Raw genomic sequence first — 21,309 nt, 5'->3', positions numbered from 1 at the left:
GTTACTTTATGATATTGTGATAAGATGTCTGGTCTACTCATTGAAAGAATTCTTAAAGAGTATGCAGTAGTTGCCGCAATTTCTGGACCATCATCTCGGATTAGAGATGTGACATAATGCATGCCACAATTAAGCATTATTTTTATTGCTTTGAAGTTGAACTTTTCAATATCACGGCGCAAGCATTATTTGATCAAAACAAAGCTATTGTAGATTTCATCTCGAGGAAATCTTGTAAAATGACATCTGAAATAAATTGACAAAAGTAGTTGGGAGGAGAAAATAGTATGTGGATGTGATTATTTACAAAAACAATTGGAGCATTCAATCATCAAAAATGGTTACATGGAATAATGATTCTTTGTGAAAAAGGAAATTTATGGATAAAGAATGGAATGATGAAGTCGAAACTTGGGCCTATTCAACTATGTGCCATGGGACACATAGACTAAACAGAAGCAGTTGAAGAAGTGTTTTAAGCTGATCTAAGCAAATTATTATATCTGGTACACCTTAAGTGAGCTTGTCTTGTATTTCCCATACAATATGTTTTAAATATGTGGTGCATACTTTCAAACGTACGCTTGCGACAGCTTGCCCACTGTAACTCGAATAAAAATCTAAAACGCCTCCCCATGGACCGAATTGTTAAACACCAATACAAATGCATGCGGACGCTCATATGACCTTATGTTAGTATACATATAATATGCTGACATGACTCCTCATTGATCCACTACAATTATATGGACCCACTCTGAGAATATGACAATTCCTCTGCTCCAAAATTTCTAACATATGAAACAGGAAATTAATATCCAATCAACATCAAGACATTTGTGTCATATGTAAAGATAAATATCACCTCCATATCACCATATCAGTTGTTGGGGTGGAAATCGTGTGGTTTGGATCACGTTGGAGGTCAATACAAGCCTCACCTAAGATTAGTGTTCAAAGTCAAGTTGGTTTAGATTAGGCTGGATTGTGTCAGGTTGTTTATAGCAAGTTAGCCAAACCATCTATAAATACTTCCATGTCATATCAATAATATATAAAAGTAACATAAACCTAACTAGGGATGATTGTCTGTGACACATGGATCTTAATTTCAGATAGCTAAAAAAAATACTAGTGACATAACATGGACTTCAATTTTACATAGTTAAACAAATGCTAGTGATATATTGAAAAATTAAAATCTTTAATATACGTATATTATATATTTATGTGGGTTTGGGTTCGGCTAGCCTGATATCTCAAACCGAATCCAACTCAAACATAAGTTGAGTAGGGAGTACAGCGTCGGGCCCAGAAAGCACAGGAATCCCTTGGTTGACCGGACCATGACATCTGTAGCCGCCGGTGGCCGGCTTGACGGCTCTCTCTGAGTGCATTCCTTGGTGCCCAAGCTTTTACAACACTCTCTCCATCCTTCCTCCCTGGAAGTTGACGTCGACTTGTAGTCCGCTGACACCGGGTAACCAGTCAAAATGGGCTAACCCTCACTTCACGCATTTATATACTAGCTTCCAAAGACTCCGCGTGGGTTGCGGATCAGCTAAGCAAGGCATATATAGACCGGCGAAGCACTGGAGACACGTACGCTTATCGTTTAGTGAATCGGCTGTACCTTTCGCTTTCGCACGAACTCACGAGATCAACTGGTCGCTTTGAGAGACGAGTCACTTGTACACGGAAATTTCGGCGATGAATGGGAGCATACAATATACCATAAGCAACTAACATTAAATTTTTTTTTTTATCTCATAAATTTGTTGGTTCCAATTTTTCTTTTTTCTTCTTCCCAATTATTTACCACGTTTTCTCATATTTCTTTCAAAAAATAATCCAAAAATATTATTGCACAGAATTTTAATTAGCATCCCTTTTTCCTTTTTTGGTAACAATTAGCAGACCTAGAAATTACTATTGAAATGGATATTTCTCGTTGCAGTTCAGATGCAAGTCTTACTTTCTAGAGGATATATGTAGGTCGACGTACTTTTCACACTGAGGATTTGAAGTTTGGTGGAAGTTAGCCCCGCCAAAGCAAGAACCATAAGTAGTCAATTTTCCTCATCTTTTCCACACGATGACATGCGTTTCATAGATAATTGACCAGGCTTGACTTGGATATGATTTATGATTATGTTCAAGCCCTCCAAATGTGTAAGAGATTTAATAGTACCTCCACCTCATGCAATGTTCACATAACCATGTCGACCAAGCATCTCATGTTGCAATAAAAGCTGATCAGAAACAAACGCACTCATATCTACACAATAGCTTGTCCTTGAGTACATTGTCAGACCAATTGCAAAACTATGCAAATCAAAACCATACATTAATCAAAGCATAGTTACCCTCATCTGCATGCGGAAATCATGCATTTAAGTTCAAGAAAAAGAATTAGCAGGTACCAGTTCTTTTTTAGGACATGCATTTTAATATCTCCCCTACATGCTCACATTGCAATCAGTGCTTCCAGGAAGTGGAGTTTAGACAGCAGCGATGCATATCGATCACAATCCTGCAAGGATAAGGGAAGGACAATCAGCATTGATGGCAGAAACAAGATAATCATGGCCAGCCAGATGATTTTGTAAAAATCTGTTAACATTGGCATCACAATGAATTTCTCTAGTTTCCTCAGGAGATTATTACTCGTCACAATTGTGTCATCATGTTTGATGCTGGTTTGACAGTCCTTGGATGCATAATAATATTTTACTGTTAACACGCACACGCGCACAGACGCGCGCGCGCGTGCACAGACACACACACACACACACTTGCGCGCGTGCACACACACACACACACACACACACAGATGAAGGCCAAAGAAAGAGTATTGCTCTGTTGAATAGACTGTTCTTACCAAAATTCTCAGCATTTTTGAGATATCATTCACGACAGAGGTCAGGTAATTTTAACAAATGAGCTGTAGAAATCGAGCCCATGCTTAGAGAAATTAGTTTTTTAAAACAATGAATTCAACCATAGGCATAACAACATCATCCATCCTGCAGATAACCATCTGTAGATGACCAGGAGCTAAGGGTGACGTATTATATACCAATCAGCAAGAAGCAATCATTTGCTCTTTAATGAGATAACTTCAACTAAACAGTGACAATGAGTTAGGGAATATGACCATAAGAAGATGATCAATGCTCATACTAAATTTCTGCCGCACTGAATCTGGCATGCTTGCCAGAATAGTGGCATTCATTTTCTAGGATATAAATGAAAAAAGTCACATCATTAATCCTTCACTCTGAGAAGGAAATAGATATATTACAAAGAGTATCATGCACTGAAAATGTTAGATCTGATGAGATTCAAAGTAAAAATGGAAAGTTTTAAATTAGGCGACTGAAGACATAAATGGTAGCCTAGGTAAACATAATATAGTGATGGCATCAAAAAAATAAACACCAAAATATATTTCAAGCCATAAAATCTAGACGTTGTGATCCTATATTAGGTAGCACATGAAGAATAACATAGAAAAAGAACATTGAACAAAGATATGCTCCTCTATGAACAGTGCATAAAATGCTGGAACCACAATACATACATACGAAGAAAAAGAACATGTAACAAAGATAAGATAGCCTAGGAAAACAAAATATAGTGATGGCATCAAAAGATAAACACCAAAAAAAATTCAAGCTATGAAAGTTGGAGGTTGTGACCCTATATTAGGAAGACTAATGTAGAGAAAGAATACATACATACATACTCTTCATCAGGAAAAAAACAAGTAAAAAAAAGCAAATTAAGGACTCGAACCTCAATGCATGGCATACATGGAGTTCCACTTTTCAATCTACAGGTGCCGATTTTGGAGCCTGCTTCTCAATTAATGCCTGTACCTTCTGCAGTACAATTGACAACATTCTGTTAATTGAGTTGCAGCACAAACCAAAAACATAACTAACACCTTGTTTTCAGATGGTAGCACTTTAAGGTATGATAAGGAAACTTGAGCCTAACAAGATTTTGTGGGCCGAGGTGTTCCCCTACTAGCAGTTATAACTTACTTCACAAGAAAAATGCATAAATGTTCATTGGAACCGCCCCCCTTTTTCCTTTTATGATTTAAGACAAAAAGGTTTCACGCAATTTTGCAGATGTCCTTCTAAAAAACTGTTTTCCTAATGATGTATGCTAGGCTCTTTTTACTCTTGTCACATACTTCTGTGCTTTTAATCATTTTCATCTTTTCATATCTCTACGAGCCTATGAGATAAATTGATCACAACAAGGTGAAGTCACCATGGCCCTGCCTAACGAGTTATTTAATTCACGGAGCTACCAATTGCTAGCTGACCTTGCAGGATGCAGTCTTTTCAATATGTTGTAAACCTGAATTGCCATGATCTCGTTGTACCCAACTTGCTGACACCACTACAGGACCTGAGCTTCAGTGTACCACCTCTATACTATTATGACCATGAATGAATGTGGGACCTGGAGGCACCAATCTTGTCCAAGGAGAAAGCTACGCATGAAGGTTCATGTTTAATAGAAGAAATTGTTGCTGTGATCTAAAATAGACATGGAGGGCCTGGATAAAAGACAGAGGCGGAGGAAAGACTCATGCCCATTAAACCTTGTCTTTTGTAATGGAGGAGAATTCTTGTTTTTGAGTTTGGTAGGAATTTCATAAGGTTGAAAGAAGTGGGGAGATGCGGGTCGGTAAACAAGGGCAAGGGGTTTTATAGAGAGATAGGAAGGATAAACTCCCGATATAAAGACCTGAGACAACGTAGGAAGATAGGTGGAAGCAAAAAGCGAAGGCTCCCATTTTTCAATATTTTTGATCTCTTGCATCCATATTGAGACATCATGCTGATGATGGATTGTACAGTTGATGTACCTCCATATCAATAAAAAAAGGACAGCTGGTGCATGAGGCTCCTGCCGTTGTAGAATATGGGAGGGTCAGATACACGCAGCTTTATCCATGCGTGCAGAGAGGTTTTTTCCATATTTCGAACACATGACCTGTAGCGTATAACGGCAACCTTACATTGTGCCAAGACTCACCCTCATATACCTCTGTACCAGTATGGCAAGACATTAAACCAAGAGTCATATCTCACATGCCCATATCTTGATTGGCAAGTTTTAGATTTGAAGTTTGAGGGTGTTATTTGACATAATAAGCAGTATTTAGAAAAGATTCTCGTGAATTTAAATGCAACACTTGTAAAATCCCGATTATTAATTGATGGTGTTGATCTAGACCCATCACTACTCTCTCTCTCTCTCTCTCTCTCTCTCTCTCTATATATATATATATATATATATATATATATAATATGAAACACAGACTTATACATAGCAAATTTTCTGCTCTGAGAAATTAAGGTAGTTGAGGGAGGTTACTAGGAGAACCTCGAGTTACGGATGCCATGATTGGAGAAAGCATTTGTCACATGGGACCTAATTTGATCAGCTTATGGTGGAAGAAGATCCACCAGAGTGTATGGGTGAGGCTGGAGATGGGGACAGGTCAAAGGAATGCACTAGTGAAGTAGGAAGTACCAGTGTACCTAATGATACAGGGTAAACTGGAGAAAAAAAAAAGACAAAGTCCATGTGGCCGTGGAGATACACAGTAAAAGGCAGGTGGTGATGCCTCTCCTATGGATGGTTACAGCCTGGATAAAATTCATAACAGGCTTAGGTAACTCGCATGGAGTGGTCTAATAATTGCAGGCATCCAAAGCCATTGGCAGCTAGGACAGTCATCTTCCATTAACATACTAGAATGGCAGAACTCCCAGAAATCAAGGATGTAAATGATATGGACCTGCCAAGCGCAAGGAGTTGGAATATCATTTTAATATGCATTTTTCTATTAAACAACTACTTTAAAGAAAAGACGAATGACTGTTAATATGGTAAAAAAATAAATCTATCATTTATTTTTGGTAACAAAAGATAGTGAGCATTAGTTGCTATTGTCATGGTTAGAACCAACATACTGGAAGAACATATTATAAAACAAAAAATGAAGTGGAGGAGGGCAAAGTTGCAATACTCAGTCACAGTCAAAAAGCAGCAAATGAGATAGAGTTTCTAATTTCCAGAAAACCTGGCAAGGGGATGGGTATGCAAAATAATCAAGAGCAAATTCATGATTTATTACCTTCACAGAACTTTCAACCTCCCTAAGTGTATGCAGTATCATATCTCCAGGCAGTGGCATCTGCAGGCAACATAAGGAAAATGGACAGAGTTTATAATAAGTCTTAATTATTGGCAAAGATACCTACATAATGATAATGTGGAGCTTTGTTTGATTTAGATAACATGACCAAGGAAAAACAAAACTTTTTTTTGTAAATTCGAAAGTCTTTGAAATATCAAAAAGGTGACTCTGCTAAAAACATTTTATGACTGACAGCTGAATGTGACCAGCAGTGATCATGGAATAAGGAATAAAGTTGAATATTCCCAGACTCATAAAATTTCTGCAATATATCTGCAACCTAAGATGGAACAATTCAACAGAATTGGGCCTTTTATAAAAAGTAGTGAAGATTGATAGAATTTGCGAACAGGTTTATGATATACAAGAGAATCTCCTCCAGCACAGATAACTATTTTAGGTTTTGTGTATTACAAGACAATGTCAAATTTTCCATCATGACTGAAAGATGATATCAGCAGCCAGTGGCAAGAAGTAAGAGGAAAAAGGGGTTTACACTCTTCACAAGACCAAAGACACGTGAACATCCGGAACTTAAAGAAGAAACTGTGACAATATAAATCTCAATTTAGCAAGTGGTTTCTGAGCAGCTCAGTTGATTTGTATGGATTTAATAAAAATCCAGAAATATATAATTAAAAGTCAGTCATTCAGATTATCTCTTCAATGAATTTGCAATAGCGGGGCATAATACTCCAAATTCAGCCAGCCAATGTGAGCTTACTCGGTGCTGATTTTATCAATAAGCTCGGAACAAAAGTAACAAGGTTTGCTACGGAAAACAGGTTGATCGGAAAACGAAAATATATCGAAGGGATGTAAACTGAAAGAAAAATCTGGTATACCCAAGCACCAGGTAGAGGACCAGAAATAGAAGATTGAGGACCCTCAGTTACAGAAGCCTGCCGACTGAAGCCTTCACTCCTCATATTTGAAAGGCGTGTTAGAACAGCCTGTGCAAAGCACACGTAGAGTTTTTGACACTGACATTCTGGCAAAAGGCAACATAATTGTATTTCAGAAGTACCTTCCGGAAAGCCCTCGGATGAGCAATTCCTTGGATCTGAACATCATCGCTTGCAGGCCTTCTTACTCCTGCATTCTCAATTCTGACAGAATATATCCCGAAAAGTGATTGCAAATATCCTGGTAATAGAAAAAAAAATGTTAACAAGTACCCAGGTGATGATTTAGCACTAATAGCAAATGTTTGAATCAAAACTTTGCTTCACATGAAAAAAAAAAAAAAGAAGAGAAACTTTTTGGTAAAAACCACTTTCATTCCCTTTGAACTGATCCACAGAAAAATGAATTGATATTTATTTCTAGCAGCAGAGGTGTGCACATGTATGAATGAATTAGACCAATCCTAACTAATGATTCTACAGAACATTGAATGGAAACCAAGATAGTTTAGCTGGTGGCAGCAAATTACCAAAAGATGGATACGTGTTATGCAGAAAGCATATCCATGCAACATATGTCAATTTTTTGATATTCCCTTACCTTGTTCAATTACAATATCAGCAACTGATGGGAGAAGTACATGCTTCTCCTTCTTCAGAACTCCAAAACAAGGGAAAGGTACTGGTCTTATCACCTGTATCAAAATATAATAAGTGAATAAACAAGTGAAGACAAATTTGATATCCGCAAAAAAGCAAGCTAATGAACAAAACATGCAACCATTTATTTTATTTGGATTTATTGTGCAACAGTTCTTGCAGTGCTGTCAATTGGAGAATGGAAACTACAGCAATTTTATACTAAATGTTGAATTTATTTTCTATATCCAAGAGCAACATGTTATAAAAAGCATATATATCAAGAAATAAGAAAGAAACTGTTGACACCTGAGAAAAACTGCTACAACACCACAAAGAAGTTTTCTCCAACAACAAGGTGCTCATTACTTAATAGTGTCCTACAAAGCATCTGCTAACTCATTCCATCTCTAATAAGCCATCTGAAAAAGCCTGAAGCTATCTAAATGCTATAGCAAACACATATCAATCAGCAAAAGGCAATTCCTTCCCTCCAATTGAACATGGCAACATTGTATGTCTTGCCCTCAAGCATGCAAGTAAAATCTCCTGAAGGAACACAAGACCAAAGTTCAATAGTAGGATTAATACCTCCACAATATTAAATCATCTTCTGCAGATTTATAGATCTTCAGACGAATTTCAAGAACTAAAAGTACTCTTTATGAGGGAGGAATCCCATGATGTTGCTTATCCATCTCTTCTTCCTATTTGAACATAGCTCCTTCCCTATCCAAATTGCTATTGCCATAAAGCTCCATATTGGGTTGAAGCAGGTTTAGTGACTGGGGATCCAGCTAAAATGGGGAACACCCAAATTTGTTCAACTGAAGATCTACATTGGCTTAGGCCTTCATCTTAGGTACTGAACAGAGAGGTTCAAGACAGGTGAGCTCCATATGTCAGATCTCAACCTCACATGAGCCAATAAAGGCTTGGAAATTGAACATGATATTCCAGGTTCTCGTTCTGGGTCATGTCAATTTGGGATAGTGTTGATGTCCTTTCCAGGTCTACCTATACATGAAGTGGAAATCTAAAAGAGAGTCAGGAATGAGATCATGAGCCAGAATAAGTTCCTATAGCAAGTGCAAGGCCCAAGGCCCCTGCAATAACTATTATTACCAATTTAATCAGCAAAACAGCATGCCAGCTCGGCCTCAATAATGACTACCTAATGAAAAGTCAGAATGCTATTTTATAAATTTTTCACCTAGCTTATATTGATAGCGTGATATCACTAATAGTCAAGTCTACCATACATCATATACTAGATAATCATCTATGTATGAAGTACTTAATTCCCATCTAGCATCCTTTTTATTAAGTATTTAGTCCCCATCTTCCATCAAAAAGGAAAAGGGTGGATGAAAAGAAAATTAGTTTTTTTATGAGGAAGAACTTAAGTCATATAATATATATTAATGAAAGTCATAGCAATAATAAGGAGCTTTTGTCACTCCAGTTTTTAAGCAAATAACCATCCATACAGCACTACAAAAAAGACAGCAGCATTGAATATTTCTTGATTTTACCTTGTAAATAATAGCATTGGTAGTGACATATAGCTTCCTGGACCGAAAATCCTTCCGCAATATGTGTCTTCGTATTGGTAGGTAAAGCAGCATGAAGACCCCTATGCCCCATGCCAATATCAGAAGCAAGGAATATAGAATCCACAAAGCCGTTTGATACTTGACATAGTTGTCTTCCATCTCTTCAAAAGACGCACTATAGAGAACTGTGTCATCATCAGCACTAGCGTACTCATTTGATGTTGAACCTGACAACAAGCGTCTCTCCAAGATATTTATTTCTATGGTCTCATCTGGTGATTCCATCAGAAATCAATCAGGTCTGTGAAAATAAAATCATCCTGTCATGCAATCAGACAAGTATAAATGTTCCAAAACTAAAAGCTTAGAAACAATCATTCTTTGCAGCATGTCTGGAGAGATGGTATGTTGGTACAGTGCAAAAAGAAAAATACATTAACTTATAATTGGTCTTTAAGCAAATTTAGTATCGCCTTAGTCACATTATCACACAAATACCTCATAACATCAAACATGATAAGTTCACAAGACAACCCAATATCTATGTCCAATGAATAGAAATTTTAAGTGCATCCAAATTACAAGGTAAAATATACAGTCCAAAGGTATTGATGTAGACAAGACTCATTTCCTACTAAAAGTATTTACTCCCACTAGCAATTCAATGCATTCCTCTGTTGCCAAAGCACAATATGAAATATCATCCTCTAAACAGTGTTTCATGGACACAGACAAGATTGAGGGATTCATATATGCATGCATGTATGCATGTATGTATGTATGTATGAACCAACTAAGCAATGTCGCACGTTCCAAAATCACATTCTCATTGCTAGAACAGGCCAGACCCACTTGTTGTTATCCGGATAAACTCATCAATACATTGCTTGAAACTGTAAGACACCTTTAAGCATCCACCACTAAATAGAATTCTCTATCCACCTAACCCTCCTTTGACTTGAACTAATCAGGTGCATAATGATGTCACATCCTACACTTTTGGGGCTGTGTTTTGGTTTTGGAGGAAGGGGAGCAAATGTTCATGTTTGCCAGAATAGTACGCTAGAAAGTAAATAGTAGGGCCAGCAGAGCAGATGTTTGTGTTCGCCAGCATATTATCCTGAAAAGGAAGGACCACTCTCCATGACAGGCAAGCATTTACATGATGTGGTGCTTCTTAGGGCGAGCAATGTGATGGAAAGGCATGATGCATATAGTTTGCTTAAGTGACTGCATGCAAACACTACTTAGAGTGTTCATAGCCCATTAGTTTTTCTTTTTTGCCTTTTTTCTTAGTGAGCACTTTCATTTGGTTCCTACCAAACATGATAATACTAAAAAAACAGCCCATCATGGTGGAAGGCTTCAAGGGTAGTGGAGGAAGGGAGGACTGGACATTGTATACCTATAAATGAAGTGATGCTTTTCTCCATATTCAAATTCTCCTTGAAGGAATAAAGGTGACCAAGAAGGTGAACACTTAGATAATCCCATGGAGTGTGGAAATCATTGCCCATGCATCAAGTTCTTTATATGGACATATGATCCTCTAGAAGCACTATAAATATCAGAACTATAAGCGTAGGGTTTGGCAGTACCCAAGATCATCTATTTTGAGGAGCCCTACACTTTGGGGAACTAAATGATGGAAAATCTTCAACTCGTTTTAGCTAGGCCTAATGACATGCCTGAAGTGTCACCTTAAAGTTGAGATGAGAGGAGTTTATTATCATGCGGTAATTCTTGCTGGGCGGAAAAAGTTTCTAAATGACCAAAATTAAACTACAACCAGCAATCTGACCACCATAGATTATGAATCTCAACTGTGGAATAAATCTCATGCTACTTGTTTTGGCCCAAACTTCTGGCCTGAGTATCTATTCTGCATTTCTCTTAATCTTAAACAACTTTTTGGCACGGCAAGGATAAGAGAGAAACTTTTCTTATTGTCCGACAGGAAATTTCCCTTGTCTTATCTATTTAAACTAGGATTACTTACTCTTCCTCCTTCGTGAACTCGTCGCACCTAAAACCCTAATTTGTGGGGTCTATGTCGAAGACTAGTTTCCTTTCTTCTAATAAATGCCAAGCACACGACTATTTGAAAGTTAAAAAAAAAAAAAAAAAAAAAAAAAAAATCACCACCCCGCTTCGAGGTCCAGCAGAATTACCTACTCGGTCCTATAGAGGATTTCATCCCATCACTAACCTTCAGCGAAATTTGTAACAGAATTATTTATTTTCGTTGGAAGACATTGAAATGCCCTACGCCGGCATGTCGATTAACCAACAAAAATTTAGAAGCAAAGAGAACGGTAATGGAGCGTACCTGAAGGAGAGATGGAGCGATTCGAATGGAGGAAGTGATCGAGACGAGAAGACAGTGAGCGCGAGAGGGGAGAAAGAGGGGAAACCGTTCGTGCCGCAGTAACGGGCTCCGATGGGGTACTAGTATTAACTGGATCGTAGAAGATCTTGGCCGTTGGATTCCTTCATTAACGTGGGTCTGGAACGCGAGAGATGCCAATTTTTTGACGCCGGTTTTGTGGTCGACGAGAGATGGCACAGATGGGCGCGTGGGTCAGCTCGCTCGAGCCACACCCAACCTGAATAGGCTTTCGGGAGGTCAAATCATCAGATAGACCACGTCCAGTGGACCAGCCAATGGTCACTCGCCACATTACCGTTGTATTTAAAACAATCAGAGATCATATGAGGTCTAATTATTACTTGGATTCCAGACCATATCAAATCTTATGGTTGACAACACGCCACAGTACCCCTTGTATTTCACCAATTCCCGATTACTTGTGATCCACCCGAAGACTTCTCCTAGCCCACTTGACCGGACCCATGAAATAATTTCTCTTAAGTGAGTGTCTCATTATTCCTTGGACCAGGTCCAAATGGACCTCACTAGATCCCATGGCGGATAGCACGCCACATTTCCACGTGCATTTCGCCAATTCTTGATTGCACGTTATCCGCCACATATAGAGGAATTATTGGTTAAAACATTCCTATCGTGTATATTTCAGACTATCCAATAACAAAGCAGCATGTTAGAAATAATGGGAGATTCAAAAATTTTATTTTGTAGAGCCAAAAAAGGAAAGAGTCACGAAAAGAGAAAGAAAATAATAATAATAATAATAATAATAATAATAATAATAATAATAATAATAATAATAATAATAATAATAATAAAATATTATTTTAAAAAATAAAATTTATAAAAAATAATAATATATAATATCTTAAATATTTTCATAATAAAATATTATAAAAGAGCATCACGTATATCATCCATCATACAATGAACAGCTATACGCGGCCATGCGCATCGTGCATCACATAGAGGCTCCATGCGACCATCCATCATGCGATGGATGGTGTGTGCTGTGCACCACACCAAACGGTATACAGCAGAAAATCCGCATTCTTAAATATAAGAGATGGATGAATGGAATTGAGGTGGAGTATTAAAAGATAAATAAAAAAATAATTAATAAAAAAATGAAGGAGAAAAAGAAAGAGATCAAAGTGGTATAAGAGAGGAAGGGAGAGAGGAAGATAGAGATATAACATGTGAGTCATTAAAAAGAGAGAATGTATGTCATAATTACTTTTTTAATATGATTTTTTTTTCATTTATTTTTTTAAAATTTTACATAAAATATTAGATCAATTTATAAAATTAATGGGTCGATTTTAACTTTTTCCACTAGTATATATATACATATCTAACATTTTTTTATTTTTTTTATGAGGTCAATTGACCCCATAGTTAACTACTTGCATCTGTCAATGACTAGAAAATATTTTTTCATTCAAAATAATAAAAGTTGTTAGTTGATCAGTTATAATAAACAATAATTTTTTTCGTTTAAAATTTTTAATCAAATTTATAAAACAATGTATCTTTTTTCAATAATAGATGGTATATTCGTTTATCATTGGATGGTCCAAGATATATATATGATAGAACCATAAATATAACCAAAGTAGATTTATTGTCACGTTACCACTTGCATTTCACCAATTCTTAATTCTATATTATCCACCGTATATAGAGAAATTATTGATTAAAACGATTCTACCATATGTATCTTAGACTATCCAATAACAAAGCAGCATACTATCTAAGAAAGTAATTGTTTTCATTCAAAATAATAAAAATAGTTAGTTGGTCAATCATAATTGATAACAAATTTTTTTCATTTAAAATTTTTAATCAAACTTAGATAACTATGTGTCTTTTTTCAATAACAAATAATGTACTCATTTATCATTGAATGGTCCAAGGTAAATATGATAGAACCATGAATATGACCTCCAAAGTACATATGATAGAACCATAAATATAACTAAAGTAGATTTATTGTCATATTACCACTTACATTTCACCAATTCTTAATTGCGTGTTATCCATTGTATATAGAGAAGTTATTGGTTAAAATAGTTCTACCATATATATCTTAGACTATCCAATACTAAAGCAGCATACTATCCAAAAAAATAATTTTTTATTTAAAATAATAAAAGTTATTAGTTGGTCCATCATAATTGATAATAAATTTTTCTTTATTTAAAAATTTCAAATCAAACTTGGATAATAGTGCATCTTTTTTCAATAATAGATGATGTATTTATTTATTATTAGATGGTCCAAGATACATGTGATAGAACCATAAATATGACTAGAGTAGATTTATTGTCACTTTTTCTAGATTAAGTTTCAAGATTATGAGCTAGATTTTTCAGGTTACATGGGTTAAAATTTAGACCCAAATATGATTCCTAAATTATTGCAAGTACAGTTCATATTTGAGTTGAACCAAAGCAAGTTTGATATAGGCTGATCCAAAATATTTGCACCTCTAGACTTCTCATTCCTCGATAATTTCTAGCCACCAAACAAGTTTAGCAAGCATAGATGGTTCAACACATCCATCCGCTTAAGGATGGCAATGGATAGAGTATCCATAAATTTTACCCTAATCATATTCGAATCCATTTAAAATCTAACTACCTAAACCCATCCCAAACCCAATTATAAAATCAACAACAAATCCTAAACCTATCCTATTTAAAATTTGAATACTCACTAGGTACCTGAACCCACCCAAGCCAAAGAATAATCCTTTGAATCAAAATTCTCCAAACCCTACAAAATATCATGCTTCTACTAAGATTAAGCTCTCAAAGCCTCAAGGGCCAACTCACACCACATAAACTCCCACAAAATCCTATATGCTCGAGCAAAAACCCCAGAACCTAAGAAACCCCTTCGCTCTCCCTCAAGTATTCTCCTTTCCCATGGTATCCAAAGAAAGAGAATGAAATGAAAAGAAAAAGAAGCAAAAAAAAAAAAATAATCAATCTATGTGGGAAAAGGTCCAACCTTTCAATTTTTCTCACTTTTCCTTTTTTTTTTTTGATTTTCCTCTGTGTTTGCCAGATTTCTCCTTTATTTTTTCCATTCTCAGGAGTCTTAATTGGGTAGGAGGCTTAGAATTTAAGAAATCCCTCCCATGTGCCTCCAATGCTCTCCTTTCCCCTGGATCTCAAAAAAAAGAGATCAAAATGAAAAAAAAAAAATAAATAAAGATGGGGAAGAAAAAAAAGGATCAATCCTATAAGAAAATGTCTTACCTTTCGATTTTTTTTCCTTGCTTTTCCTTAATATTTCTTTTATTTTCTCTCAGTTTTCTCTTTATTTTTTCTACCTAAAGAGTCTCAATCAAGTGGGAGGCTTGGAGCAGCCGATACAGTAGTTTAGGTATTGGCTAGAGTTAAGATTTTATATTTATATACAAGTGGATTCGGAGAGCGGATACCTAAGGGATAAATCCTAAACTTATTCCAAACTCGAATGGATTTTAGTTTTCAGTCTCAAATCTATCCCAAACCTTTTGAGGATATACTAAACGGATCTTATTAGGAATTGGGATAGGTCGAATATCCAAAAATATCTGCAAGACCGCTATCCCTAATCCCACTCAAAGTTGATAATTTTTTTTCAAGTTCGTACATTGTAAGTCAATAATAAGTCTCATTTAAACTTTTTATCCCCTTCTCTCTCTCTCTCTCTCTCTCTCTCTATCTCTCACGCACATACAATTGATCAGATAATAACCGGGAGCAACAACCAAATCCTGCTCAAGCTTTTTATCAAAAGAAAAAAAGAAAAAAAACTATTGACCTATGAGAAAGAAATAAGGGGTATCGTACAGGGGATAGATCTTTTGATTAAGTATCATGCATACTAGCAAGTAACCCGCACTATACAATAAAATTTAATTAAATAATAAAAAATTAATAAAAAATGATGATATAAAATATTAATTATTTTAATTATTAGATACTATATAAAATTTTGATATGTTTGTCCAAATTGCTTGTTCCATGAAAAAATCACTATTATATCAAGAATCAGATGGCACATAAATATAATTTTTTTATAAAAATATAATTCTAATTAAATTTTTTCATGCAAAAAATCATAAATTTCTTTTTTTTAACCTTGATTGAGGAGAGTATCGGAATGCTCACTTCTATTTTATTTTTTCAATCTCATCATTATTGGAGGTGAAAAGAAGATTGAAAAAGATTATAACCATTGATGAACAAGAATAAACAAATTAACAGAAGCTATTTTTTTCATTTTATATAAATAAGAGAGGAGAAGAGGTCAGAGTGGATGTCATGTGACTACTGCAGCAAGTACTACGAGAATTTGAAGTATTAGTGATGGAAAACCAAGCTGTTGCTAATAATAATCTTTAGCCACCAAAAAAATGATCCAAAAAAGTTAGCCATCGCTAATAGTATTAGCGATGGAAAACTAATATTAGCGACAGCAAAAATCATCGCTGATAAATTTAAAATTTAATTTTTTTTATTATAATTATAAATAAATTATTTAACTACCGATGGCTATTAGTGATGAAAAAATTTACCATCGCTAATAATTTAAAAAAAAAATTATTTAAAAATTATGAAAAAAATATTTTTTTCTTATAAAAATATTAGTGACGGTGGTTAATTTTTAGCGATGGAAGGTTGTCGTCGCTAATACCTTCATCGATGGCATTAGAGATGGCAAACTTTGCCGTTGCTAATAATTTTGAAAAAAAATTATTTAAAAAATTATAAAAAATATTTTTTTAATAAAAATATTAGCAACGATGACTTATTGTTAGCAACACCGTCACTAATACCTTTACCGACGGTATTAGCGATGGCCACCTTTGCCGTTACTAATAATCCCTAAAATACACCCCCCAGCCCACGGAAGGAAAAAGAATTATCTCTCCCGCTCCTCATCCCCTCCCCTTCTCATGATTCCCCCCTCATCGGTGCCTCCTCCTTCTCGGTGGTTCTCCTCTCGCCAGTGCCTCCTTCCCAAGGTTCCTCTCTCCCTGATGCCTTCTTTCCATCAGTTCTCCCCTCCCTACGCTCCGATGTCCCGATGTCCCGTGGCCCCGAGCTTGCATGGTTTTTTCCCCCCTCGTCGGTGCCTCCTTCTTGATGGTTCCCCAACACCTTCTTCTTGGCGATTCTCCCCTCCCTATGCTCTGGTGTCCCATGGCCCCGAGCCCGCACTTCGGCCATGCCCGTGGTCGCCCTGACCTCGTCGATCTCGACCTCACCGTCCCGACCCCATCGGCCAACCCCATGGCCCCTGCCCCACTACCCCCAGCCTGTGGCTTCGACCCTGCGGCCCTTGCCCTACCGGCCCGACCCTGCGGCCCTGACCCGCACGGCGGTTCCCCCCTCCCTGCACTTCGGCATCCTGTGGCCCTAAGTTTGTGCTTCGACCATGCTCGTGGCCACCCCAACCCCGCTGGCCCCAACCTCGCTGCCTCAGCCCCACTGGCCCGACCCCACAGCCCCTGCCCAACCACACCCAGCCCATGGCCCTGACCCCACGGCCCCCACTCGTGCCACCTTCTTGCAGCCCTGACCCGCACCACCTTCCTGTGGCCCCATTCCCATGCCTTCGTCTCCACAGTCACATCCCCGAGCCGACGTTCCATCCCCAAGTCGTCCCCTCGCACCTCAGTCCCTACGCCCAGCCCGCACCTCAGTCTCCGCATGGCAGCCCACCTTATGTTGTAAGTATTAGTGACGGCATTAGCGATGACTAATGCCGTCACTAAAAGTTAATTTTTTTATTTAAATTATATTAATTAAGTAAAATAGAAATTAAAAAATTAATTATTTATTTAATTAATCAGAAGCACGAGACTTGGGTCTTAGCATACAGAGCGCTCGGATCGAGGAAAGGTGTCAAGCAGTATTTCAAATATAGGTTTGGGGCGTGCCCTGCACGCTCGGGCCTCGGATAGGGGTGGGGGGCTCGGGGAGGCGGCCGGGAGCTCGGGGAGGCTATGATGACTACTTGTGCGAGATGCGTCTAAAGAGTCTAGAAAGAGATTGATGGAGGTGATGCATTTTTGTTCTTGTTGTTGAAGTTGCAGAATAAATTTGGATGGTTTGTTACATTGCAGACAACCGCTTGCAGCCACCTCATGGTTAAATATTTAGAGAAACTGGCAATGCCTTATTTTTCAATGGCAGATCTGAGCCTTTTTCTTTTCCTCTTTTCCTTGTTTACTTTGTTGTTCTCTGATTTAAGTACTGTTTTTAAGTTTTTATTTTATTTTTTTAAAAAATTTCTACTTTTAATTTTTGAGCTGGGCTTGGATAGGGGTGGGGGGGTCGGGGAGACGGCCGGGGGCTCGAAGAGGCTATGATGACTACCTGTGCAAGATGTGCCTCAAGAGTTTAGAGAGAAAATGATGGAGGTGATGCATTTCTATTCTCATCGTTGTAGTTGCAAGGCAAGCTTGGATGGTCTGTTACATCGCAGACAACCGCTTACAGCCATCTCATAGTTAAAGGTGCAGAGAAACTTGCAAAGCCTTATTTTTCAATAACAGATCTAAGCCTTTTTCTTTTCCTCATTCTCTTGTTTACTTTGTTGTTCTTTGATTTAAATATTAATTTTAAGTTTTTATTTTATTTTTTTAAAAAAAAATTTTACTTTTAGTTTTTAGACTGGGCTCGGGTAGGGGTGGGGGGCTCGGGGAGGCTATAATGACTACCTATACGAGATGTGCCTAAAGAGTCTAGAGAAAAATTGATGGAGGTGATGCATTTTTGTTCTTATTGTTGTAGTTGCAGGGTAAATTTAGATGGTCTGTTACATCGCAGATAACCGCTTGTAGTCATCTCATGGTTAACGGTGCAGAGGAATTTGCAATGCCTTACTTTTCAATGGCAGATCTGAGCCTTCTTCTTTTTCAATTACAATAGTTTTTTAGTTTTAATTAACTTAGTTACAGATCATTGGGTTAGTAGTCAACAAAATATGTCATTTTAAATCTTGCATTGTCATCCATAATTGTATAATTAAATCTTGCATTGCCGTCTATATATAACTTCTTTAACATTGTCCTTGATCTGCGATAAATCTATTCCTAGACCCACCAATCGATATCGATCCTCCATCAGAAAGATCAGATATTATATAAAATTGTTAGTTAGCATCTGCAATGTATTAGTAGAAAAATGATTCTCATTCAATAATACATGATAATGTGTTGGTCTGCTTTTATGAATATGGTACAAAGTTAAGATATCCCTATTCCAAACATACAAAATACCACGTTACTTTTATAAATATGGTATAAAGTTAAGATATCATGATATACAATTAAATAAATATGATACATAGTTATTTTATTCTAGTATATAGTTAATTCAATAGACTACTACAAAAAAAGATTATGGCAGTGCTTATACGGCAGTGGTTTCTAAAACTGCTACCATAACCTACGACAGTAGTTACAGATAACCACTGTCGTAGATCAGACCTATTGTAGTGATTATGAATAACCATCATCGTACGTCAGACCTACCATCATGGTTATAGATAATCGCCACCGTAGGTCAACCTACGATGGTAGTTATCTATAACCGCTGCCGTAGGTAAAAATTTTATCATTTCATAATTTTTGATCTAGAGATTGAATTTCAGTAATTTTTTTTTAATTTCATATAATTTTTTGAGATCTACATGGCTATGATAATGATTTTATAAAAAAATATCATTTATCCCTTAAATTAGAGTTTTAAAAAAATTTAGTCGATACTTACAAATAATTTTGGATGATTATGTGAATTTGTAATAGTGAAATTGAATTTCAAGTATATCTTTATCATTTATTATCTAAATAATTATCATTAGAGTATCTTCACAAAAGACCACCTCGATCCAATAGCCCTAACTTTCTCGATCATTAAGATTTGATTTCGACGGTCACAAACAATCGTGCAATGATTTGATAGATAGAGACTACTGATGGATCTGAAGATTTATGATGATGATCTTGATGATATTTGGAGCATACTATCAAAATTTTACTTCAATGAAATATCATTAGCATGATCAATTTAGTATAGGATGATTTTAATCGTTAAATAAAAAATGAGTGATCACAAAGCCAATCGACATCCGATTGAGATGATTTTTTACATAAATAATCTTTATTAGTATTTTAATTATTTATATGATAGTGATCATAAAATTCAAACCGTACACATACATTGGAATCCATTTAAACACATCTTATAAAAGTACAAATATAATTACTTAAGGAATTTAAGAATGAGTAGCAAGCGACATATAGTTTTAGGTCATTCATGTATACACGATTTAAATTTTATGATTATCATCGTATAAACGATCAAAATAGTAGTATAAATTATTTATCTAAAAAATTACCTGATAATTGGATGTCGTTTGGCCTTTTCATCACTCATTTTTTATTTAACGATCCAAATCATCCCATACTAAATTGACTATGATAATGATGTCGATTGAAGTAAAATTTTGATAGTATAATACAAATATCATTAAGATCATTGTTGTAAATTTTTAGACCCATCAGTGGTCTCTATCTATCAGATCATTATGCGATCATTTGTAGTCATCGAAATCAAATTTTAATGATCGACATATCTAGGGCTGCTGGATCGAGGCAAACTTTTGTGATGATACTCTAATGATAATTATTTAGATAATGAATGGTGAAGATAAATTTTAAATTTTAAAATTATACTATATTAAAAAAAATATATAAAAAAAATTATATTCTGCCTTTATAACAGCGGTTGCTAATAACCACTGCTATAGGTCTATGGCAGCGGTTTACTAACCGCTATCATATCTACTTATGACAGCGGTTAGGTATAACCGTTACCATATCTCTACCTATGATGGTGATTATCACTAATCGCTGCCATAGACTAGACCTATGGCAGTGGTTACCGATAACTACTGCTATAGGTCAGCCTATGGTAGCGATTATCGGTGATCGCTATGGTAGATCCAACCTATGGTTTATTGTGATAGTCCCATATTAGTTATGAAAGAAATGAATGACTTGTATATAATGACTTAAGTAGTCAACTATCCACCGCCACTGCCTCCGTCCGCCACCGCCGCCGCCGCCCCCACTGCCCCCACCCTCAGCTGTGAGCCACCAATCATTGCCGCCCCCCAATTATCGCCTGCCACTTGCCGCCGCCATTGACCTGCAGCCGCTGCCCTCAACCACCGCCAGCCGCCCCCTCTCATCGGTCAGCCACCATCCGTTACCTACCAGTCTTTTTGATCGATGAAAGGCTACGATAGCGGTTGGACTGTTGGGTTCCGATCACGTAGTGAAAATTAAATTTTAAAATTTTTTAAAATATACATATCGAAAGCTTTAACAATTAAAACTGTCGAACCGAAATTTAAACTCTAGAATCACCTTATAGATGTCGAATAAAATAAAATCAAGCATGCAATGAGATAAAATTTTATACTTCCTCAAACGAATAGTATGGTAAGATGGTGATCTCCACGAGACTCCAAAATAGAAGTCTTCCAATGGTGATCCATACAGAAGTTGGCCAAGGTCCT

General features: G+C 36.6%; 1 protein-coding gene across 3 annotated transcripts; it reads right to left on the bottom strand.

The window, feature by feature from the left end:
* Positions 1 to 2,222: 2,222 nt before the first annotated feature.
* LOC105052201 (uncharacterized) lies at positions 2,223 to 11,817 on the bottom strand. 3 transcript variants are annotated; one of them, XM_019853170.2, is made up of 8 exons: positions 11,659 to 11,817; positions 9,309 to 9,630; positions 7,736 to 7,829; positions 7,257 to 7,375; positions 7,075 to 7,182; positions 6,167 to 6,226; positions 3,799 to 3,884; positions 2,223 to 2,533 (listed from the first exon to the last, which is right to left on the bottom strand). In XM_019853170.2, exons 2-7 carry the CDS (start codon positions 9,612 to 9,614, stop codon positions 3,831 to 3,833), a joined length of 741 nt encoding a protein of 246 aa, XP_019708729.1. In that variant the 5' UTR covers positions 9,615 to 9,630; positions 11,659 to 11,817; the 3' UTR covers positions 2,223 to 2,533; positions 3,799 to 3,830. The 3 variants fall into 3 exon arrangements, with proteins under 3 accessions (XP_019708729.1, XP_073100925.1, XP_019708731.1); XM_073244824.1 differs by having other exon boundaries at positions 9,309 to 9,649; positions 11,659 to 11,805; XM_019853172.2 differs by lacking the exon at positions 7,075 to 7,182.
* Positions 11,818 to 21,309: the final 9,492 nt, after the last annotated feature.

This window comes from Elaeis guineensis, chromosome 10 (assembly GCF_000442705.2).
Source record: "Elaeis guineensis isolate ETL-2024a chromosome 10, EG11, whole genome shotgun sequence".
NCBI lineage: Eukaryota > Viridiplantae > Streptophyta > Magnoliopsida > Arecales > Arecaceae > Elaeis > Elaeis guineensis.
The sequence above is the reverse complement of the archived record's forward strand: the minus strand, read 5'-3'. Positions and strand labels throughout refer to the sequence as shown.

What these genes read in the sequence shown, in the direction of transcription:
- LOC105052201 (XM_019853170.2), bottom strand. Translation starts at nt 9,614, where the DNA reads ATGGAATCACCAGATGAGACCATAGAAATAAATATCTTGGAGAGACGC. An exon ending in CCAATGCTATTATTTACAAG is followed by an intron (nt 7,830 to 9,308) that starts GTAAAATCAAGA and finishes ATTTTGATACAG; the next exon opens with GTGATAAGACCAGTACCTTT. An exon ending in AGGTTGAAAGTTCTGTGAAG is followed by an intron (nt 3,885 to 6,166) that starts GTAATAAATCAT and finishes ATTGTACTGCAG; the next exon opens with AAGGTACAGGCATTAATTGA.